The sequence below is a fragment of the Pongo pygmaeus genome, chromosome 16, assembly GCF_028885625.2.
Source record: "Pongo pygmaeus isolate AG05252 chromosome 16, NHGRI_mPonPyg2-v2.0_pri, whole genome shotgun sequence".
Lineage (NCBI taxonomy): Eukaryota > Metazoa > Chordata > Mammalia > Primates > Hominidae > Pongo > Pongo pygmaeus.
This window is the reverse complement of record NC_072389.2, coordinates 77,567,039-77,592,584: the sequence shown is the minus strand read 5'-3', so window position 1 is coordinate 77,592,584 and position 25,546 is coordinate 77,567,039. Positions and strand designations below refer to the sequence as shown.

The 25,546-nt window shown below is 37.0% G+C and overlaps 1 protein-coding gene across 13 annotated transcripts in view; it reads left to right on the top strand.

The window, feature by feature from the left end:
• The window catches only part of MYO9A (myosin IXA), a 308,394-nt gene that overhangs the window by 105,122 nt on the left and 177,726 nt on the right, over positions 1 to 25,546 (top strand). For all 13 annotated transcript variants that reach the window (XM_063652720.1, XM_063652726.1, XM_063652723.1 and 10 more), the window contains 5 exons: positions 4,105 to 4,202; positions 6,658 to 6,784; positions 14,671 to 14,760; positions 19,590 to 19,706; positions 22,915 to 23,049. In XM_063652720.1, coding sequence (XP_063508790.1) covers positions 4,105 to 4,202; positions 6,658 to 6,784; positions 14,671 to 14,760; positions 19,590 to 19,706; positions 22,915 to 23,049 — 567 coding nt within the window. The remainder of the gene's footprint in view (positions 1 to 4,104; positions 4,203 to 6,657; positions 6,785 to 14,670; positions 14,761 to 19,589; positions 19,707 to 22,914; positions 23,050 to 25,546) is intronic.

Here is a 25,546-nt window from a genome sequence, read left to right as displayed (position 1 = left end):
CCACGCCTGGCTAATTTTTGTATTTTTAGTAGAGATAGGTTTTCACCATGTTGGCCAGGCTGGTCTTGAACTCCTGACCTTAGGTGATCTGCGTGCCTCAGCCTCCCAAAGTGCTGGGATTACAGGTATGAGCCACCGTGCCCGGCCACTTGTCTCTGTTTCTTAAAATGGTACTTAAGAAATCATACATTTTTATAACTACCAGTGTAGAGTGCAGGACATAAACTGAAACAATTGACTTTGAAGGTTAGTAAAGATGCTGGAGATCACTTAAGAAAAAAGGAGATAAATAACATAGGCTTGGTTGGAATCCCAGCTACACTATTAACAAGCTTCACCACCATAGGAGCAATTGGCTTAAATTCTGAGCCAGTGCTGCTTGCTGCTTGTGTGAAAGGCAATCATAACTACCACCAGAGGTTTTATAAGGATCAAATATAATATGGAACTGGACAGTGTCTCATGCTTGTAATCCCAGCACTTTGCAAAGCTGAGCTAGGCAGATCGCTTGAGCCCAAGAGTTTAAGACCAGCCTGGGCAACATGGCAAAACACTGTCCCTCCAAAAAAATATAAAAATCAGATGGATGCTGTGGTGTACGCCTGTAGTCCCAGCTATTCCTCAGGAGGGTGAGGTGGACCACTTGAGCCCAGGAGGCGGAGGTTGCAGTGAGCTGGGATTGTGCCACTGCACTCCAACCTTGGCAACAGAGCAAGACTCCATCTCAAAGAAAAAAGAAGAAGAGACAAGATAGTATGATTTCTTAAGTACAATTTTAAGAAATAGAGACAAGATAGAAGAAAATATCTAATTTGACTCTTCTCTTTCTCTTCCTCACACCCACACTAATTGCCTACTACATGCTAGGTTTATCCTAGGCATTTGTAAATGAGAAAGTGTGTCACCTCATAGAAAGAGCAAGGTCTGATAGCATGAAAGAGCATTTGGGTATGTTTGTGGGGGGAATGTAGTGGCATGTTATCAAGTACAAAACAAGAACTTAAATGGAGCTGACAGAAGGATTGCCTATGTTCTTTCAGTGGAAGGGGTTGTAACAGTTGTTGGTTAGTTCCCTGCCTTATCCTTGGAACGAACCTTACCATTTCTTTGAATTCTGGCTGACCAGTATTTGGATCCTGGGGCCTGAAGGCTTTTTCCAGAACCCTGGAAGGACTTGGCATTTGTAGGGCCCTCTAGAAGTGACTTGGGAACTAACAGCTGCCTGCTCCCTCTCCAGAAGTCTTCAAACAATGACTGATGAGAGATTAGATGGTATATAAATACAGTAGCTCCCTCACCTCTGTAGGTTTTATATTGTTTCCCAGAGATAACCTTGGGATTAAACTCCATTTAACTACTTTCATAGTAGTTACCACAGACTGTTTAGTCTGTCTTCTCTTTTACTTTCTCACTTTCTCTGTGACTTGTATTTGACTCTTGGTCTGTCTCAAGATCTGCCTCCCAGGGAGCCCAAATTAAGATAAAGTCATGTCTGTTCTGGGAGATATAATTTATCCTTAGTTTTTCTTCTACAGTTATCATCAGAGAAACAGAGAAGGGAATTAATACACTTTTTTTTAAACTATGATTTTGATATTCACTGAGACCACTTTGGGTTTCTAAGAACGTTTGATTAAGGATAAGAGCAAATACAAATATGTTTCAGTGCCTCTTTCGGTGTACTTTCCCACTATTTTATATACATTAATTGTTCCATTCACTTTCGGGGCAGATTAGAACACTGTTAGTTAGAAGAATCATTACTGACACATGTGGAAGCATAGATGCCCCCTGCCTTGCCACTTGTAATAGGAAAATATTTGTTAAATCATAAAGCGAATGAACTGTTTGTGTTTTGAGACTAGGGGGAAGAGTAGCAAGAGAGCTTTTTACAAAAGGTTAGTTACTATAGGTAAAAGAAGAATGTGTTTAAAAATTTATCTTAGGGCCAGGTACGGTGGCTTACTCCTGTAATCCCAGCACTTTGGGAGGCTGAGGCGGGCGGATCTTCTGAGGTCAGGAGTTTGAGACCAGCCTGGCCAATGTGGTGAAACCCCGTCTCTACTAAAAAATATAAGAAAATTAGCCTGGCATGGTGGCATGCACCTGTAATCCCAGCTGCTTGAGAAGCTGAGGCAGGGGAATTGCTTGAACCCGGGAGGCAGAGGTTGCACTGAGCAGACATTGCGTCATTGCACACCAGCTGGGCAACAAGTGCGACACTCTATCTCAAAAAAAAAAAACAATTATTTTAATGAGTGGGACATTGGCATGTTAGTAGAATGTCTTAAAATTGCTTATTGAAAGCAATTTTATAGTAATAAAATTAAATGCATGGGTTCTCAGAAAGAACTTTACTTGTGGTGAATTTAAATTTTTAAACTATGCATGTGTAGCTTTCCATGTAGAGAATAAAAATATTATTAACAGCATTTCAAAACTTAATTTTAAGCTTTAGATATTCATTAACTAATGCTTACAGTGCCTAAAACAGATTTTCTTCTACATGGTAAATACTTGATAAATACTTTTTATAAAATAAAATGAGCACTTTCTTTATTTCTGAAAAAGGAATGTTTCATTCAATTCAATATTTATATATTATTCAATAATTCAACGACTATGTATTTACCGAAATAATGACTTGTTTTTGGCACTGACTTCGCACTGGGGATCTGCAGTTAATAAGACAATTAACAGTTCATATACTTCACTGAGTACTTCAGAGAATATTCCCTAGGAAGATAGGCATTAAAAATGTAAATGCAAATATGAGGCGGTTTTTGAAAGTGCAAGGGACTGTGAGAACTTACAGTAAAGAGATTTATGACTCACTTATTGTTTTGAAGATTTAGAGTATGTCTACCACTGTTTGACTATTTTAGGAACTGAAATGCAAGGATTACGCTTAAAAAGTAGTATTTTTTAAATCTGGTATTCCACAACAATTGTTTTTTTCTTGAGATGGTGTCATGCTGTGTTGCCCAGGCTGGTCTCAAACTCCTGAGCTCAAGCAATCCTCCTACCTCAGCCTTCCAAGTAGCTGGGATTACAGGCATATGTGACTATTCACAACTATTTTTACTGACTCATCTGATGTGTTTTCTGAGGGTTTTTATACTTTCACATATACTTCTTTCTTTCCTTGTTTGATTACCATGTTGTCTGTTATTTCATTAGGAAATAATTACATATATAAAATATATGAATAATTATATATGTATATATCTAATGTAGATGTAACAGGCTGGGCACAGTGGCGCACGCCTGTAATTCTAGCACTTTGGGAGGCCTAGGTGGGTGGATTGCTTGAGTCCGGGAGTTCAGGACTAGCCTGGGCAATGTGGTGAAACCCTGTCTCTATTAAAAATACAAAAAACTAACCGGTCATGGTAGGACTAGCTGGGTAGTCCCAGTTGCTTGGGAGGCTGAGGTGGGAGAATCACCTGAGCCCGGGAGGTCGAAGCTGCAGTGAGCCAAGATCATGCCACTGTACTCCAGCCTGAGCAACAGGAATGAGACCCTGTCTTAAAAAAAAAAAAAATCTATATAGATCCATATAAATATAGATTAGATAGATGTAACAAACTATATTATGTAAACCTGGGGTTCACTCTTCAACTAAATTATTGCCTCTTCTAAAATTTATTTTTGTGTCACTAATATCTAGTTCAGTGCCTTACATAGGGTACGCACTTGTTAAATATTTGTTGAATAAATAATATTTGCTGGTGGAATTGAGCGCCCTTAAATGCTTTGAATTTCTGAAACCCTTTAGAACCACTCAAAATTAAACTTAGTATCAGCACACTTATTAAGTACAGCTAGCTCTTTATCTTAAGTTAACTTTTGAGATCCTAATCTTGGTGATTGTGAAAGGGAGAGCAAAAGTAACTTATTGGTATTTTAATAAGTATGTGTTTAGTTTCCATACCTGTAGTAAGATAAGAGATCTAATGAATTTGACTAGCTCTTACTATTCTACCAGCTCTAATTTGCATTTATACATACAGGTACCTATCCTAAATTACCATATTTCTGAATGGCCCACATTATTTTAAAATATATAATCTTGATTTTTAAACTTTTATTTTAAATAAGCAGGATTGCTTCACGGTGGAAGGAGAAGATTTGAGACATGACTTTGAGCGCCTACAACTTGCCATGGAAATGGTAGGATTTCTTCCCAAGACACGAAGACAGTGAGTTTACTTGTTGTATTTTTATACCTCTAGTAGAGAACACATGATATGTCTTTGAAAGATTTCTGCCGTTGATCTTTTTAAATAGTTTTCTAAGTGGTATTCCTCATCTAGTACCTCATCCATCTCGAGCATTATTTCTAATTCCTTTTTTTGTCATAAATTATTTTGAGAATCTGATGAAAGCTGACACTGTTGTTGTTGTAAAATGTACATCCTTAACAATTTGTATATAAATGCAGGAATTTATGGTGCCCCTGAAGCCTATCCATGGACCTTACTTAAAACTTTTGCTTTGTAACACTATTTTTATAGCTCTTTATTTTTTATATATTAGTGATCTCTAATCTTATTAAATTATGCATACTTATCAGATGCATAGTATTTAATTTTCAGTGTATTTCCTCTGTATAGTTTATATCTGCACTATTCTATTAAGTCTTTTAATTGTAAATCTAAACAAATTAAAAATATAAAAATTTGAGATAAAGATGAGATAAATTATATTTGAAACAAATTATTTAAAATTAGAGACTCAACCTTGGCTCTCACCAGAAAAAAATAGTTACTTAATAACTTTTTTGAAGGGGAGAGTCGTGTTGATGAATATGTCAGATCTGATTATATTAATTTTTTTTTTTTTTTGAGACAGGGTCTTACTCTGTCACCCAGGCTGGAGTGCTCACTGCAGCCTCAACCTCCCCAGGCTCAGATGATCCTCCCACCTCAACTTCCCAAGAAGTTGGGACTGCAGGCTTGTACCATCACACTCAGCTAATTTTGTATTTTTTTTGCCGTGTTGCCTATGCTGGTATTGAATTCCTGGGCTCAAGTGATCTGCCTTTCTCGACCTCTCAAAGTGCTAGGATTACCAGCATGAGCCACTGCGCCTGACCTCTGTTGTTAATTTTTAACCTCATGATTGATGACCCTATACTGAGAGTAGGAGAAAATCACCTCTGCTGTTTTCTTGTTTGCTTGCACTTACATCATTGGTATGACTCTTTAATTAGCAGGCTATTTGCTAGAATCTTTTTATGAGAAGTCAATTAAAATCAAATAATACAATATGTAAGTTGGCATACCAACTCAATTGGTGACATAAACTACAGTTCAATGAAAATTAGTGAATTTCTATTAAAAATCATTTTTAAAAGAGGCTCATGAATTTGTGTTTGTCTTTTGACTTCCATTAGTGTTTATGTTTCAGTTGATAGTTTATTCTTTAATCCAGAATAACATTATTAATTATTTTTATAATAGACTTGTATTTCCTGTGAGTCACGTGAATGATTCAAAGATTGAAAAACTTTAAATTATTTGAAAAATTAGATTTATAAGTTAGATGGTGATTCAGTACCTCTCAAATGTTCCTAAGGTAATATTTCAGGTTCCTAAAGCAATATCTTAGTTTTAGTTGGAATACTTCCTAATTTTAGGAAAACATAGTGTTAAATTTTCATAAGCCAAATTTTGTAAGCCGTATTTATTCTAAGAAAATAACTGCACGTGACACAAAGCTGTATATGTATAAGGAGACTGAAGAAGAGTTTTTCAATGGATTGTTTAGCTGTGTTAAATGCCTCTGAGATGTCAGATAAGTCAATAACATAATATATTGTTCTTAGCTACATGGAGGTCCTTGGTAACCTAAGGTTCCTGAATTAACAGGAGTTGATGGGATATATAGCATAAGTGGAGGGATTAGTTGTTGATTGGAGGGCACATGCTCTTCTGACTCAGGAGGGAAATTTATAATGGAGGGTCCATATGAAGTTGTTTCACAGTAGAGATTAATATACCCCACATGGCTTCATACTTAACACACACACACACACACACACACACACACACACACACACACACACACACACACACACACACACACACACACACACACACACACACACACACACACACACACACACACACACACACACACACACACACACACACACACACACACACACACACACACACTTTACCCCAAGTACCATAATATGGTATAGAAAAGCATTTTAACAACATAACTAATAATAAAAAATCGGCTAGGATACTTGATTAAAAAAAATACAGATTCAAGGCCTTTCCTTTGGCAATTCTGATTCAGTGTATCTGAAACAGTATAGGAAAAAAGCATTCCTGGCAGGATAAATAGCATTTAGAGAGGCATGGCCTTTTTAAAACACTGTGACAAATTCAGGCAATAGCAGAAGTCCCTTTGAAATGACTATATAAGAAGTGGTATACTTAAGGCCATGAAAAGCATTTTGAACAGTACCTGACATATACATAAACCCTCAGTAAATTTTAGTAATTATTCCCATATTGCTTATTTTCCAAAGGCTAAATACTTCATATTTGTACTGGTTAATTTGCTTAACTAGAATTTTAGAATGAAATGAGCTTTGGGAATGGACACAACTAAGCTATAATTTGTGTTTTATTTTCCCAGGATTTTCTCTCTTCTCTCAGCCATACTGCATTTGGGTAATATCTGTTACAAAAAGAAGACATACCGGGATGACTCCATTGATATCTGTAATCCTGAAGTTCTGCCTATTGTCTCAGAATTATTAGAGGTGAGTGATTACATTTTCAGTTGTCATTTCAAATCTTTGTAACTTTTTATTTTTTATTTTGTGTATTTTGTAGGTGTAAACGGGTTAATGCTTTCTGTTAATAATGCTTTTATTAGGCACTATTTTTAAATAGCATTTCCAAAAGATCGAATTTTTCCTGATACCTGCCTCAGTTTGCTATTGAGTGTGGCAGAATCCTTATAAAATTTGTGTTTTCTTCTCTGCCTCCACTTGCTCCAGACATCCATAGTCCCTAAATTTGCTGGATAGGATGAATGTTTCCACACTAGACTGTGTAATATTCTGGGACTATGCTAATTTTTCTCTTTTCATATTTGAGATTTCTTCTCATACTAAGATTTTGGTTAGATTATTTTGTTTCAAGATGGGGGTATTTGGGTGGGTGGAGAAAAAAGGATACTACTTTTTTTTTTTCCTTATGGGTTGAATAGGACATAAAGGTTCTCATCTCCTACCATGCTTCTTCTTACACCAAGGGCCTTTATTACCTGATTCTTTCTTCCTGGAGTGATGATTTATCATGTTTTCTTAGCTAGCTTCTCTCTTGCCTACCCCTTCTCATCTTGCCAGATTTATCCCATCAGATGGGGTGTCATTTCTTATAGGTCCTATCATCTGGCATAGCAAGGAAATATATGTGTGTATATACTAACCTGTGTATATACATGTATCTATACATATTTTAATATGTAATCATCTGTATCTATATAAAGGTAAACATGAGTTCATGATAATGTCTCCAGCTGTAATCCATTCCCCACGTGGATCATTCTAGCCTTCTTCCCTTGCTTATCTGTGAACTCCCGCTTCAACAATGAGAAAGCTGTCTTCTGTCCTCTGCCATCCATGTACTTATTTAATTCCAGTATACGTGTATAGTGGTATCAAAATTGTTAACCTGTACCCCTCTGGGAAATGACTTTTTCAACTAGAATACAGTACTTATGAGCAATTCCTTCTGCCTTTAATCCTGCAGACTTCACTCATTTCCAAAATTACTTAGAACAGCACCTTTTCCTTCCACCCCATTTGTTGAGGTTTCATATATTTGTCTTGCATGCTGTTTTCTTGTCATGGTCTACATTCCTTCGTGGAATCCCCCGATCTCTTAAATAATTTTTAATATTTGCATACATTAAGTTCCACTCTTCATGCTATTTGGTTTTTGACAGATGCAAGAAGTCATGTGTCCACTATGATAGTATCATACAGAATAGTTTCACTGCCGTAAAAATCCCCTGTGCTTTACCTGTTCAGTCCCTCCCCCTAAACTGCTGGCAACCACTGAGCTTTTTACTAGATATATAGATTTGCACTTTCCAGGATGTAATATAATTGAATCATGCAATATGTAGATTTTTCAGACTGATTTGTTTTACTTAGTAATACGCACTTAAGATTTATTTATGTCTGGAGGCTCATGCCTGCAATCCCAGCACGTTGAGAGGCTGAGGCAAGTGAGTTGCTTGAACCCTAGGAGTTCAAGACCAGCCTGGGCAACATAGGGAGACCCCGTCTCTACTAAAAACAACAACAACAAAAAAAAACACAAAGATTAGCTGGGCGTGGTGACATGTACCTGTAGTCCCAGCTGCTTGGTAAGCTGAGGTGGGAGGCTTGAACCCCAGAGGCAGAGGTTGCAGTGAGCTTAGATCGTGCCACTACACTCCAGCCTGGGTAACAGAGCGAGACCCTGTCTCTAGAAACAAAAAAAAAGATTCATTCATATCTTTCTGTGACTTGATAGCTCATTTCTGTTTATCATGGGATAATATTCCATTATATAGATGTGCTATAGTTTATTCATTATCTGTTGAAGAACATTTTGGTTGTTTTCAGTTTTTGACAATTATGAATAGCTTGCTTTTTAAAAAAATATTATTCATCTTCCAAATCTTGGTTCATAGGCCACTTCATGTGGTTTAACCTTAAGTGGTCTAAACTGACTCCCTAAATACAGAGCATTTGTTTCTACGTAGCATAATTTAGTTTTAGAGCATAAAGTTAATTATTAGTTTGTGTCTGTTGTAAGGCTGCAGTGCTCTTTGAGAGCAATAGATACCTCTTTCTTATTTATCTAACCACGCAGCATTTATTTTTTCTGTATGTGATTGGGCATTGCTTATTAACTTCAGTGGAATGATAACCTGGCAGAGGAAGAGGCAGGGGAAGGGAGTACCTTGAATTGGAACTAGACTTACTGGAAAGAAGTTCTACCAGGAGTTGGAGTGTGGCATCTGAAGGTTGTGATTTTGAAGATCATAAAGGCCGGAGAACAGACGGCATTTTAGTCAGGTATTTCAGGTGATATTTTAGTCAAGCATTTGGTATTGTGACAGGGCATTGTGGCTAATGGTCTTACTTGTAAGTCTACGCAGTTCAGCAGAAACCAGGGCTTCTGTTTCTAGTGCATCATTTCTTCTTTGGTAAGAGACTGATAAGAACAATTCAGGCAACTCAAAGAGGAACTCAGGTATAGGTTTAAAAAAAAAAGAGAGAAATCTAATTCTGAGAATTGGGCAAACCAGTATCAAAGACAATGGCAAATGGCAAATATGATTTGACAGAAAATCTTACTTTTGAACCCCGGCTTCTTAAATTTCTTCTTGTGTATAGTTTGGCTTGGTTCTAGGGCTGAGGTTTAGTATTAAGTAGAAAGAAAATAGCTTCAAAGTTCAGGAACTAAAGAAGATACCTATCCCATCTTTAGTTAGTACTTAGAAATTATTTTAGAAAATGATTGCCTGTAGTTGGTTAAGACTGATAATAATAATTGCAATCTTAAGGCTTTGGTTGAGATAGAGTACAAAGATAAGCACATTGACTGGTTTATTTAACATTCAGACTCTTTAGTTGTGATTTAATTTAATTCCCCTCCTTCCCATGGTGATTTAATTCAGTGCTAAATATAGAATAGAAGAACAAATATTTTTAAAGTAGTGGTTTAACTTTATTTATTTACTTTTCAGTTATTTTTTTGTAGTTACCTGAGGCAATAAGGAATGTTTTGAGCCTTTACTAACGCCTATTTGGCATGGATACTTGTGAAAATTATTGAAAGGTGAACAGGTTCCAATTGATAAATTGTGGGTAATTGTGGAAGATGTTTTTGTTGTGAGATATTAGAACTATCATCATTACCAAAAACTGTTGAATTTTTATCAGGTTTATGTATTTTGAGTATATTTTAACATCTGTTGAAACAATATAAAGAATAGGGTTTTTTTTGTTGTTTTTTTGAGATGGAGTTTTGCTGTTGTTGCCCAGGCTGGAGTGCAGTGGTGCAGTCTCGGCTCAGTGCAACCTCTGCCTCCCGGGTCCAAGCCATTCTCTTGCCTCAGCCTCCCAGGTAGCTGAGATTACAGGTATGCGCCACCATGCCCGGCTAATTTTGTATTTTTAGTAAAGATGGGGTTTCACCATGTTGGTCAGGCTGGTCTCGAACTCCTGACCTCAGGTGATCCACCCACCTTGGCCTCCCAAAGTGTTGGGATTACAGGTGTGAGCCACTGTGCCCGGCCAAGAATAGATTTTTAATTACATATCAGATTTTTAATTAGGTAAATATGAGAAACTTTGTAGAATGGATATTGAACCCATTGCTACTTGTTCTGTATTAATGGTTTTTGAATATTCTAAAAGTAATATATTCAAGAATTTTTAGAAAATTATAGAGGAGCTGATTAAAAAATCATGAATTGGGTAATATTTTATTTAGGATCCTTACCAAATATGATATGCAAGATTAGTATGTTTTGGGGTTGTGTGGGTATGCATAGATCTATGTATAATCTTTGTCAGGTTTTTGTGCTAGTTAAAGAGAACTCATGAAATGAGTTGACAGTTTTTGTACCCTTGTTCCTTTTTCTGCAGTTAGAAGGATCATTAGCAGAGAATAATATGTTCCTCAAGGGTTTGAGAGAGGTCAACCTTATGAGCAACTGTATTTGATGTCTTTTTATTTGTTCCTTTTTAACTAATTTTTTAGGATTTTCAAATCTGGCTTGAGTTATTTGGATGATCTGTGTTTTTCTAAAAATGATGTATTGGATATTTACAATTTGTTGCTTTTGAGTTCTTATTTTTTTTTTTTTTTTGAGATGGAGTCTTGCTCTGTCGCCCAGGCTGGAGTGCAGTGGCACAATCTCGGCTCACTGCAAGCTCCGCCTCCCGGGTTCATGCCACTCTCCTGCCTCAGCTTCCCGAATAGTTGGGACTACAGGCGCCCACCACCACGTCCGGCTAATTTTTTTTTTTTTTTTGTATTTTTAGTAGAGACGGGGGTTTCACCGTGTTAGCCAGGATGGTCTCGATCTCCTGACGTTGTGATCCTCCCGTCTCGGCCTCCCAAAGTGCTGGGGTTACAGGCGTGGGCCACCGCGCCCGGCCTGCTTTTGAGTTCTTTGTAAACAGTCTGTTAATTTCACTCTTTAAAATTTTTCTCTATGGTATTAGCTGTTTATGTTTCTTAGTTTTTTTCTTTTGCTTTGTGTGAGATTTGTCTTTTATGTTTTCTTTTTTTGAGACGGAATTGTGCTCTTGTTGCCCAGGCTAGAGTGCAATGAATGGTGCAATCTCGGCTCACCGCAATCTCTGCCTCCCAGGTTCAAGCGATTCTCCTGCCTCAGCCTCCCGAGTCGCTAGGATTACAGGCATACACCACCACACCCGGCTAATTTTGTATTTTTAGTAGAGATGGGGTTTCTCCATATTGGTCAGGCTGGTCTCGAACTCCTGACTTAAGGTGATCCTCCCGCCTCGGCCTCCCAAAGTGCTAGGATTACAGGCATGAGCCACTGCGCCCAGCCATCTTTCATGTTTTCAAAGAGTTGGCTTTTAGATTGATCAGTTCTAACATTTTACTTGTTACATATTAATTTGTTTTAGGATATTTTCTTCCTTTTTTCCTTGTTATGAAATGTTGCCAGCACACAATATTATATAGAAAACAATATAATCAACCCTTACTCACAGCCCCACTCAAGTAATAAAATATTGCATATAATTGAAGCCCACTGTGTACCCTTGTACCCTGTCTCCACCAGAGGTAACCACTGTTATGAATTTGGTGCTCATCATTCCTATTCTTGTTTCTATATTTTCAGTATAGATAGATGTTTTTTATAAAGAATACATAGTTTTGCATGTTTTCAGTCTTTTATTATATAAATGTTACACTGTATGTATTATTCTGAAACTTGGCTTTTTTTCATTCCATAGTATGTTTTTGAGATCTTTCAATGCTGATTTCTATATTCTATATTCTTCTTTTTTGTTGTTGTATAAGAGTCCATGGTATGAGGCTGGGCACGATGGCCCACACCTGTAATCCCAGCACTTTGGGAGGCCAAGGCAGGTGGATTGCTTGAGTTTAGGAGTTCAAGACCCGCCTGGGCAACATGATGAAACCCCATCTCTAATCCCAGCTACTCGGGAGGCTGAGGTAGAAGAATTGCTTGAACCTGGGAGGTGGAGGTTGCGGTGAGCCAGGATTGTGCCATTGCACCCCAGCCTGGGTAACAAAAGAAAAACTCTGTCTTAAAAAAAAAAAAAAAAATTAGCTGGTCGTGGTGGCATGTGCCTGTAGCCCCAGGCTGAAATGCAGTGGCACGATCATGGCTCACTGTAGCTTTGATCTCCTGGGCTCAAACAATCTTCCCGCCTCAACCTCCTGAGTACTTGTGAGTTCAGGCACATTAAATTTTATTTTTAGTAGAGAGGAGGTCTTGCTGTGTTGTCCAACCTGGTCTTTAACTCCTGAGCTCAAGCACTCCTACTGCCTTGGGATTATAGGTGTGAGCCACCTCACCCAGCCAATATTTACTTTTAATAATTGCAGCAATATACCTCACAATATAGCTTTGGATTTTATTACATTTTTTTTCTTAGCTTTGTTAGTTTTGTCATTTTTGTGTAATCTGGTATTGTTTTTGTTCCTTAATGTATTTTAAATAAATCTAAAAGGTTGAGGCCTTTTATTTAAATTTGGTTGTTGATTTTTGGCTTTACTGCATTTTGTGAACTTAATATGCCTCAAATTATTTCCAGTTTTTGGAATTTGAGAGTTGATCAGTGAATGCTCTGAAAGGTGTTATATTTGCTAGATAATATTTATCCATTCAATATGGTTCAAAGTTGTTCTTTAAAAGATTATTGATCTATCATACGTTGTTGGTGGCAGGGTAATGCCTCTTCCTATCATTTTATAACTCAATCTCCTCCTTATAATCTATTTTCTTTTTTTTTTTTTGAGATGGAATCTGACTCTGTCTCCTAGGCTGGAGTGCAGTGGCATGGTCTTGGCTCACTGCAACCTCTGCCTCCCGGTTTCAAGTGATTCTCCTGCCTCAGCCACCCGAGTAGCTATGATTACAGGTGTGCACCACCACGTCTGGCTAATTTTTGTATTTTTGGTCAAGACAGGGTTTCCCATGTTGGCCAGGCTGTTCTTGAACTCCTGACCTCAAGTGATACACCCATCTTGGCCTCCTAATGTGCTGGGAGTACAGTCGTGAGCTACCACTCACAGCTGTTATAATCTAATATTTTTTACCTGATAAATTTTTATATTGCCTACATTTATGAATGTTATGTTTTTATTATGTATGGATACTTTTATAAAATGTCCTTGTTTTACCACTTCATGCCCATCATCATGACAAAATTCTAAGGTCTGGTAACATTAAGTATAGTCAAGGTTTGGAAGAAATAAGAACTCTCAGTGCTACTGCTGAGAGAGCATATTGGTAAGAATTATATATAGGAGTTTGGTAGTATTCTCTAAAGCTGAAAATATGTATGCTCTAACCTTCTACTTATAGGTTTGTTCTTCACAGAAACTTTTGAACTCATGTGCAACAATATTCATTGTAGTTTATTTTCTAATCATACAAAATTGTAAATAGTGTAAATGCCTACAAAGAGGTGAATGGATTACACACTGTGGTATATTTATATGCTGCAACGGTATATAGCAGTTAAAATGAATAAGGTTGATTTAAATTATCAACATGGTGTGTGCCTGTAGTCCCAGCTGCTTGGGAGGCTGAAGCGGGAGGATTGCTTGAGTCTGGGCGGTCGAGGCTGCACTGAATCGAGATCGCACCACTGCACTGCAGCCTGAATGGCAGAGTGAAACTCTGTCTCAAAAAATAATAATAATAAAAAATTATCCACATAGTTAGATCTGAAAAACATATGGGCAATATGATACTTTATAGATAAACATTAAATTCATTTGACAGTATAGCATACTGTTTATGAGTATATTTAATACATGTAAAAGTGTAGAAACATTAACTGAAATGATAACATGAAATTCATGATAGTATTTGCCTCTGGGGAGAGAGTGAGAACAAAGGAAGTGTCAACTTTATCTTAAAAGTTTATCATTCATGAATAAGAAGAAATATCTGAAACATAAGTATATTTTGGAATATTCCTAGAATTCAAGATTCATGAAGAAGAAATATCTGAAACATAAATAAATATCCTTTGGAATATTTCTGGAATTCAAGAAGTGCTGTCACTTTTTAGTCCTTGCCTCCAGCTTGTGGGATTATGGTTGATCATCTTAAAATGTTTTTTGTACTATTCTATATTTTCTGTATTCTGCACAATGAAACATGTTTCTCTGTTATGATCAGAAAGCAAACTTTAACTTGAAAAAACCCATTTGTCTTTTGAGTGGGACACTTAAATTCCATTTTGGCCAGTATTAAAATTGCCCAGTGTATTGACTTTTTTCTCTGCTGTATAATTGCTAATCTCATTAAGCTTTTCCTCCTCTATTTGGCTTTTTCAAAAGATAATTCAACCCATTGTCATAAATCTTACATAACTGAGTTTACTTTTCTGTTTTATAGGTTAAAGAAGAGATGCTATTTGAAGCATTAGTTACAAGGAAGACGGTGACAGTGGGAGAAAAGCTTATTTTGCCATACAAGTTGGCAGAGGTATGATGGATTTTCTTTGAAATGAAAGCATTCTGGACATTGTTAGAAGTTTAGGTTTGAAGTTTGGTTTTTCTCTTAACAGCATTAAAATGACAATGGCAAAAAGTTTTGATTGAAATATTTTCTAGGCCTTTAAATTTGATTGTGAATTTTCCATTGATTTAGAAACTTAAATTTGAATGTGATTGTGAGAAATAGGCTTGCATTTTTCTCCAAGGATCTTAACCTCTTCATCATTTCCAATTTTCATATTACTAATGTGGGGTAGATACATGGTAGGTAGAATTATAAATGAGCAGTATTTGACCCAATTAATTATTCTTCTTGAGACAGTTTCGTCTAGCACATCATACTTTTTTGGTTAACTTTCTCATTGTTGGCTACTTGTTTGCAGTTCTTTCTGCTTGTCTTTTCTTTTTTCTTTATCTCTAAAAGGTAGAGTACCCTAGGACACAGTCTTTGTTTCTTCTTCTCTATATTCTTCATTGAGGTTATCTTACCCAGTCCCATCACTTTAAATATCATCTGTATACTGAGGCTCCTAGGGATACTTGTTGCTACTATTATACCACTCAAATCTATAGGGGTAGGAAAATTATTGAAAAGCCGCTACTTTATGGAGTAATTTTATGAAAGTGATGACAAGTCAAATTATTATAATTATAAAAATTGGACAGGAATATGAAATTAGAAGATTAGAAGACAGAGGTGAGGAAATTGTGATTGAATTCTAGAGAATGTTTTTTAAGCTTAACATTGATCCATTTATCTCACCTTCTGTGTCTCCAAGTCCACATTTCTTCTTATGTCATATTATAGTCTTCCACTGTGAGAGCTTCTTTCTAAATGATAAGAAAGCCAAATCTTTAAGAGTTTTATATTTCTTTTATATAAAATAAAGATTCATTGCTTTTTACATTTTCTTTCACTACCTTTTTCTTCTTTTAAAAAATTTAACTTTTAAGTTCAGGGGTATAGTGCAGGTTTGTTATATAGGTAAACTTGTGTCATGGGGGTTTGTTGTAGAGATTGTTTTGTCACCCAGGTATTAAGCCTACTACCCGTTAGTTACTTTTCCTGATCCTCTCCCTCCTCCCATTCCCTGTCACCCCCTTTATGTCTCCGTGTGTTCTCATCATTTAGTTTCCACTTAGAAGTGAGAACATGCTGTGTTTGGTTTTCTGTTCCTGCGTTAGTTTGCAATGGATAATGGCCTCCAGCTTCATCCAAATTCCTGCAAAGGATGTGGTTTTCTTCTTATTTATGCTGCATTGTATTCCACGGTGTATAAGTACCACATTTATTTATCCAGTGTGTCACTGATGAGCATTTAGGTTGATTCCATGTCTTTGCTATTGTGAATAGTGCTGCAGTGAGCATATACATGGATGTGTCTTTATGATAGAATGATTTCTTTTACTTTGGATATATGCCCAGTAATTGGGTTACTGGGTTGAATAGTAGTTTTGCTTTTAGGTCCTTGAGGAATTGCCACACTGTCTTCCCCAGTGGTTGAATTAATTGACATTCCCTCCAACAGCGTATAAATGTTTCTTTTTATCCGCAACCTCACCAGCATCTGTCGTTTTTTTGACTTTTTAACAATAGCCATTGTGACGCGCCTGAGATGGTATCTCATTGTGGTTTTGATTTGTGTTTGTCTAATGACCACACCACCTTTTTCATTACAAAATTTTTTTTAGTATTTATTTTCATTTTTAACTTTGAATGTAACCTTCTGAGATTATTTTGTATTCCCTGCTTTTTTTTGGTTTATATTTGTTTGGTGTATTTATTTCTTTTTTTTGAGACGAGTCTCGCACTGTTACCCGGGCTGGAGTGCAGTGGTGCGATCTCGCTCACTGCAACCTCTGCCTCTCGGGTTCAAGTGATTCTCCTGCTTCAGCCTCCCGAGTAGCTGGGATTACAGGCGCCCGCCACCATGCCCAGCTAATTTTTGTATTTTCAGTAGAGACGGGGTTTCACCATGTTGGTTCAGGCTGGTCTCGAACTCCTGACCTTGCGATCGCCTGCCTTGGCCTTCCAAAGTTCTGGGATTCCAGGCATGAGCCACCACGCCCGGTTGTTATTTCTTTAATAAATATATAAAAACTCTCTTTTTGTGCCTAGAAATGTGCAAAGCATTAGGGGTACTATGGGGAACAGTACTAAACAGTTTTAGTATTTTATCTGAAGGGTAATGCAAAGCTCTTAAAGTGTTTTAAGAAAAAAAAAAAATCTTAATTTTTTTTTTTTTTTAAAAGGAGCACTCTGGCAGATGTGTTTAGAATCATTTGGAGGAATGTATTAGTTTTTTACAGCTATGTAAGCAACTTAGCAACTTAATATAATACAGACTTAATATCTTGACAGTTTCCATGGGTCATAAGTCTGGGATGATCTCCCTTTGATGAAAAAATAAACTGGTTTGGGTTTTTATATCTTTAAAATCCTTTCATTTTTATCATGTAACATCAGGTTCATATGGGAGTGAAATCCATCGTATTTACAGTTCTGCCTACACTTATGAGGAGGGAATTATATAGAACTTGTACCCCCAGGGACTCTTGTGGGCTATCTTGGGTTTTGGTCAAACACAGAAGGCAGGAGTGGATGTAGAGAGATGAGTTCAGAGGCTGCGGTAGTGAGAATGATATTTGCTTTGTAGAATGGTGACATACTGATAGGGAGAAATGTATGGACTTAAAAAGAAAAAAATTTGATTAAATCAACAGGACCGAGTAATGACTTGAATAATGGGAAGCAAGGCAAACAAAGGAGGTGTCAAGGATGAGTCTTACATTTCTGGTTTACACAGCTGTAAGAATATTGGTACCCTTCAATGACATAGGAAACACTAAATGAGATCTTGTTTGGGTGGGAAAATATTACTTGATATTTGGGTTTATTGAGGTTAAGCTATGAAAGACAGACATGCATTTCAGAGAAAAGGGCTGAAAGTATAAAATTTGGAGTTACAAAGTAAACAAATAGGTATCATATTGGCCTACCTGGATTCTATGACTATGGTATTTTATAAAAATGGTACATTATGTAAACCATAAATACTGTAGTTAGACTTTAGTTTTTATCTTTGTCTGAAGGTCTTTTAACTAAAAAATTCAACGCATTCATAAAATTTATTGTGATAATGTTTATATGCTTATTCTATGTCTTACATTTGTTGATTTAGTTTTAAAATATTGTACTTTTCCTGAATTTTATCAGATTATCTTCATTTTTCTTTTCTTTCTGGGGAAAAAATACAGTGGTATTCTGTTATATTTTCGTTCTGCCATTGGTTTTCTTGATAGTTGGTTCACCTTATGCCCAGATTCCACATCCAAGGATTCAACCATTTGCAGATTAAAAATATTCTAAAACTCCACAACAATAAAAAATAATACAGGTTTCTAGTGTTGAAGATAGAGAATTTGGTACCAGTCTTCTTTCTGCTATGTAGGCAGTTATTTTTTGGTCTAGGAACTTGAAGCTTTTTTTTTCCTTCAATATTCAGAAATTAATTCATCACCTATGTGGTAGGTTGTAGTATTACCTTCTTTTTACAGATGTATAACCAGTAGCCCAAGAGGTTAAGTAACTTAGTCATGATTATGCAGCTAGAATAAGTAGAAAAACTGGAATTGGAAGATAGTCTAGTTCTTAATTATTACTATTTTCTTCGTACTTCAAAACAGAGTTATAAATATATACCTTAATATACAAGTTTCAGAATAAGCTCCTAGATAATAAATATGTAAATTACTAGGATTTATATTCTTCTAAGTGCTAAGACTCAATTCGGTAAGACATGTGCCATACCCTACTCCCTTTTTTTTTTTTTTTTTGTAAATTTATGCTTTATAAATGGTGAAATTCTTTGTTTTTTAAGAACAATTTCAGACTTACAGGAAAGTAGAGCAGATAGTATAGAGAATTTTCATAAACTTGGAAAGCTTAGAGTGAGGAAAAAATAAATTTTGTAACTACATAATGAGGGAATTGTTTCTGTCTTTGAGGATGGAGTAATTCCAGAAGTTTCTATGGGTGATAAGCTGAAGACAACTACCAATGTAATTGTGGTTGTATTAGTGTATGTTTTAAGAGGGTGATTAGGATTCCACAGAAATTAATGGCTTTTTCCTAACAGATTTATTCCTCTGCCTAGAATACTCTTACCTACTTTAACTGGCAAAGTCATTTGTTTGTAAACTTCCAATTATACCTTCTTTCCTCGGGGGAATATATATCCCAATTTTTAATAAACATGTTTTGAACTGAGTGACCTACATTTTGTTTCTCTTATCTTTAATTGCAGTTTTAACCTAGATTCTCTGAGTGGGACTAATTGAATGAGTACATGTGGAAAACTTCAATTGGCTGGGTGCGGTGGCTCACGCCTGTAATCCCAGCACTTTGGGAGGCTGAGACGGGTGAATCACCTGAGGTCAGGAATTTGAGACCAGCCTGACCAACATGGAGAAACCCCGTTTCTACTAAAAATACAAAATTAGCCAGGCGTGGTGGTGCATGCCTGTAATCCCAGCTACTTGGGAAGCTGAGGCAGTAGAATCACTTGAACCCAGGAGACGGAGGCTGCCGTGAGCCGAGATTGCGCCATTGCATTCCAGCCTGGTCAATGAGAGCCAAACTCTCAAAAACAAACAAACAAAAAACTTCAGTTATAGATTTTTTATTTTGAGAGAAAAATTAGTTTCTAATTCAGGATAGTAAGTTTCTTTCTTGAATGGGAGCAAAAAACTTTGTCATAGTATATTAATCATATCATTGTCAATTCTACATGCACTTGTAATCCTTTTGTTTTTCAGGCTGTGACAGTGAGGAACTCCATGGCTAAGTCTCTATATAGTGCCCTGTTTGACTGGATAGTTTTTCGAATTAATCATGCACTTCTGAATAGTAAAGATTTAGAGCATAATACCAAGGTAATGATATATTGGATTATAATATGTTTTTCCCTGAAAGCTATTTTAATAAACTGGTTAATACATGAAATTTAAAAACACAGAATTTTATAGAGTAATAAGTAAGAAATTGCTTTTATTTGTTATTTATTACCCTGTTCAGAAGAATTGTTCTGTGTGTCTTTCCAGACCTTTTTTATTATGTGTTTTTACCTCCCAAACGTGTATATTCAGAGTTGCTTTTAAAAATGTAAATAGAATCATGCTCTCTGTATTCTTTCAAACATAAATATATGTACTTTTTTTACCTAGAATCTCTTGAAATATTTTGTCTCATTATATATCTGGACCTGGCTATTTAAAAAAAGTTATATAGTAAGATGTGTACCATAAATCCATCCATTAAAAATAGATTTTATGTTATAAACAATGCTGTAACAAATATTCTTTTACTTACCTGTGTATACATTTCTCTAGGATAAAATTATCAAAGTGGGATTGCTGTTTTTTTGAGATGGTGTCTTGCTCTCACCCAGGCTGGAGTGCAGTGGCATGATCTCGCTACAACCTCCGGTTCAAGAGATTCTCCTGCCTCAGCCTCCTGAGTAGCTGGGATTATGGGTGCCCACCACCACACCCAGCTCATTTTTGTATTTTTAGTAGAGACAGGGTCTCACTGTGTTGGCCAGGCTGGTCTTGAACTCTTGACCTCAGGTGATTCATCTGCTTTGGTCTCCCAAAATGCTGCGATTATAGGCATGAGCCACCGTGCCCTGCCGATTGCTGAGTTTAAGGATAGATACATTTTAAAAATTTGACACTTTACAAAAAAGACTGTACATTTCCAGCAGCAGTGTGTGAAAGCACCTGATCCCCTACACCTTTACCCACATTGGATGTTATCAGTATTTACATCTCCTAATCTGATAAGGGGAATGGTTTCATTTTATTGCATTATTTTTAATGATAGATAAAAGTTCAGCATCACCTCATGTTTTCTCTATTTTATTTCTTCTCTGTATTTTTAAAATATCTTTGTGTTATTTTTGTTTTTTGTTTTGTCTTTTTGATACTCGTTTTTATTTTTACTTTATTTTTAATTTAATTTATTCTTGAGACAGTGTCTCACTCTTTTTGCCCAAGCTGGAGTACAATGGTATGATCTTGGCTCATTGCAACCTCCGTCTCCTGGGTTCAAGTGATTCTCCTGCCTCAGCCTCCCAAGTACCTGGGATTACAGGCACGTGCCACAATGCCTGGCTAATTTTCGTATTTTTGGTCGAGACGGGTTTCACCATGTTGGCCAGGCTGGTCTCGAACACCTGACCTCAAGTGACCTGCCCTCCTTGGCCTCCCAAAGTGCTGGGATTACAGGCGTGAGCCACCATGCCTGGCCTACTCCTTTTTAGAAGGCATTTATTGTGGATATTTGTGGAGGCCTATAGTTTGATATATATTGCAATTATTTTCTCTCTTATTTACTTTTTAGATTTATTTATACTGTTTTTCTGATTTTATCTTGTAATTTTTTTGCAGTTAATTCTGTCATTTTTGTTGTTTTTAGTTTTGCATTTTGTGTATGTATTTTACTTACAGAGGAAGACCTCTTCTAGCCCAAGATTATAAAATATTTATTCTTATATTTTTATAATTATAATTTTTTTATGTTTAGACTTTTTCTAACTATATTTTTAATATGGCAGATGATAGGTATTTAATCATTTCACGTCTAGTTGTATTTTCTGGGCAGCCTTCATGGACTAGTCCACCTTGTCAGACTGATTAAAAATGTCATATTTTAAATTTAATCCTATTGCCTTAAATGTGAAATTGCTCTTACGTTAATTTTTCATGCTTCAGGTAAACTCACAGTCATAAAAATTAATTTAAATTGTAATCTAATTTATCAAATTGATTTATTTTTATTTTTGAAGGGCATTATTTTAATTTTTTTAAGGGCCTAGACTTAGCAGAATTAAACAAAATACTCTTAGTGCAGGCTTTTAAAAAAGAGCTTACTATTTTTCATTCATTATATCAGTTTGCCCGTTGTTATCTCTTAGCACCAGTGGAGAAAAATTATTTTCATTTAACCAAAATTGTCATACAACTGTATTTCTGGAATGGGTTGCGGTGGTGAGAAAAGTGTTTATATGCAGGTATTAGAGCCAAATCCACAGTAAGAAGTTAGATTATTCCTAGAAGTGAAATAGAAGAACAAGCATTTATGTTCTGTATTCTACCAAACAGCTGAAAGATCTGAATGTGGTTGACTTTAGGGAGCAGACCTTGATGATGAGGCAGGGATTGCTGCCTTTTGTTATAATCCTTTTAGCACTATTCAACATTTTAAACCTCATACTTTTTTTTTTTTTAATAAATATTTTTAACTTTACAAAACCATATGTTCTGGCCGGGCACAGTGGCTCACGCCTGTAATCCCAGCACTTTGGGAGGCCGAGGCGGGTGGATCACCTGCACTCAGGAGTTTGATACCAGACTGGCCAACACGGTGAAACCAGTCTCTAGCAAAAATACAAAAAATTAGCCAGGAATGGTGGTGCATGCCTTGGTAAACCCAGCTGCTGGTGAGGCTGAGGCAGGAGAATCGCATGAACCCCCGTGGCAGAGGTTACAGTGAACTGAGATCACGTCACTGTACTCCAGCCTGGGTGACAGATCGAGACTCTGTCTCAAAAATAAAAAAGAAACCATACGTTCTGACGTCTAGTTTCACTCAGTCTTCATGAGGCTGATAAAATATACTAGTTTGGTTCTTAATGAAGAATTCTATTTATTGGGATGTAGAAGTCAAAATAGGAAAAATTGCATTGTCCTCTTGGTATAGCCAGGAGTAACCTATCTCTCTTGATCCTTCATTGAAATAACCTTTTGATTTCCTCATGCTCTGTTTTTTTCCATTCCCTTTTAGATCTTAGGGATTTCTGAGGTTTCTTAAGATAACAGGCCATTAACCTTGCTTCACACATTTCTGTAATCTATAGATTATGTGTATTAACAGTTTGGATATATTTTTTTAATTAGGATAAAAGTAAGATAAAGGTAACTAAAATACTTTTAATTCATGATATATTTTGAATACTGGCCAAACACAATCCCCTGTGCACTGCTTTAGAAGAATTGAGCATTTTGTTACTTATGTTGTAGATATTATTCATTAAATAAATTTAAATGTTACTTTTAATCAAAACTTTCTCTTGTTTTACAGACATTGTCTATTGGTGTTCTTGATATTTTTGGGTTTGAAGATTATGAAAATAACAGCTTTGAACAGTTCTGTATTAATTTTGCTAATGAACGTTTACAGCACTACTTTAATCAGCATATCTTTAAATTGGAACAAGTGAGTACCTAAATATGTATACACTTGTCCCCCCATCACACATATCTTTGAGTCATATTCATAATAATTCACTTTATTTTTTCACACATTTTATTGATTTACATAGTGTTTCTATTAAATATTGAAACGTGCCTTTACAAACAAGAATAACCGAAGTAAATTGGCTTGGGAACAAATACCATTGCCTCTTTGTATATGTAAACTCAACTGATGGGGTTAGAAATGTGAGATGCAACAGAGTAGTCTGGTAGCTTCAATTGTTTATCATAATATCAGTTGTAATATTTTACTAAAAGAATGGAGAGCACATAATAAGCATTTTAAATCTTGTCTCTTTTTTTTTTTTTTTTTGACTAAGTCTTGCTCTGTCACCCAGGCTGGAGTGCAGTGGCCCAATCTCGGCTCACTGCAAGCTCCGCCTCGCGAGTTCATGCCAGCCTCCTGGCTCAGCCTCCCCAAGTAGCTGGGACTACAGGTGTCCACCACCACGCCCGGCTAATTTTTTTGTATTTTTAGTAGAGATGGGGTTTCACTGTGTTAGCCAGGATGGTCTCGATCTCCTGACTTCGTGATCCACCTGCCTCAGCCTCCCAAAGTGCTGGAATTATAGCCTCCCACTGTGCCCGGCCTAAATCTTGTCTTTCAATACAAATATTGTGGTCCACATATCATTGTAAGCAGATGACAGAGGTTTTATAGTCCCCTAAATAGATTTGCTGGCTGGGCACGGTGGCTAACACTGACAATCCTGGCATTTTGGGAGGCCAAGGTGGGTGGATCTCTTGAGCCCAGGAGTTAGAGACCAGCCTGGGCAGCATGGCAAAACCCTGTCTCTACAAAAAATATAAAAATTAACCAGATATGGTATTGCATGCCAGTTGTCCCAGCTACTCAGGAGACTCAGGTGGGAGGATCACCTGAGCCTGGGAGGTGTATGTTGCAGTGAGCTGTGTTCGAGCCACTGCATGCCAGACTGGGCAACAGAATGAGACTGTCTCAAAAAAAAAAAAAAATTGCTTATATATGCTTATTTGATTGCACCTTTGTTGTTTTTGCAGGGGAGTGTGTTTTTTTAGAGATGGGTCTTGCTCTGTTACCCAAGCTGAAGTACAGTGGCATGATCTTGGTTCACTGTGTCGACCTCTGGGGCTCAAGCAGTCTCCCCACCTCAGCCACTCAAGAGCTGGGACCACAGGTGCACGTCATCACACCCAGCGAATTTTTGTTTTTATTTTTTGTAGAGACAAGGTGTCACTGTGTTGCCCAGACTGGTCTCAAACTCTTAGGCTCAAGCAGTCCTCCCACCTTGACCTCCCAAAGTGCTGGGATTACAGTCAGGAACTACCACTCCTGGCCTTGAATGAACCTTTGATTAAAAAGATGTGTGTGTTTGTTTTGTTTTGTTTTGCTGGTGTTGATTGTTTTTTTCTTTTTTCTTTTTCTTTCACACAGGGGTTTGGAAACAGTGGTGTTGATTTTTAATTGCTACCATGGGCTTGGTCACTGTGTGTAATGCTAAGTACAGTCAGTCGGTCCTCCTTATCTTTGGGTTTTACATCCAAGCATTCAACCCGTGGCTGATACAAAACTACTGATACAAACCTGCATATACAGAGGGCTGACTGTACTAAGCCATTTTATATAAGAGACTTGAGCATCTGTGGATTTGGTATTCGCAGGGAGTCCTGGAACCAATCCCTCGAGGATATGGAGGGCCAACTGTATGCTTGTTTGATTGCTTTGGTCTCTTAGTTCTAGGATGGGATAGAGGAGCTTAACAGAATCTCAAGTCAATACAGAGTGTAGATACAAAGAAACTAGGTATGGAGAGACCAAGATGGGTAACTAGATATTTCTTATGAGGATCTCAAGATTGATTAAGTTAGTATAAAAAGAGTGTGCTTTTGGCTGGGAGTGGTGGCTCAAGCCTGTAATCCCAACACTTTGGGAGGCCGATGTGGGCGGACGAGGTCAAGAGTTTGAGACCGGGCTGACCAACATGGTGAAACCCCGTCTCTGCTAAAAATACAAAAATTAGCCGTGTGTGGTGGCAGGAGCCTGTAATCCCAGCTACTAAGGAGGCTGAGGCAGGAGAATCACCTGAATGTGGGAGGCGGAGGTTGCAGTGAGCCGAGATTGCACCACTGTACTCCAGCCTGGGTGACAGAGTGAGACTCTGTCTCAAAAAAAAAGAGTGGGCTTTCAGTTTCCGTGAGAATTATTAGGGTAAAGGGAGGGTCAAACAAAATGTGGACTTTTTCTCCAAACTAAGGTTGAAATCAGTAATAGGTTTACATTGTACCCCAGAATTTGTGTATGAGGACATAGGCAGACACAGGTTTCATCAAACTGAACTCAAGGGAAATGGTTAAGAATAGAGAATGAACAGAAAGACTACAACAGCTAGCAGCTCTACAGAAAAGAGGGAGAAAAGATCTTTATATCATCAAGTCTCCTATCATTGGATCTTGTTGCTGTCTTAGCTTTTTAAAAAAGT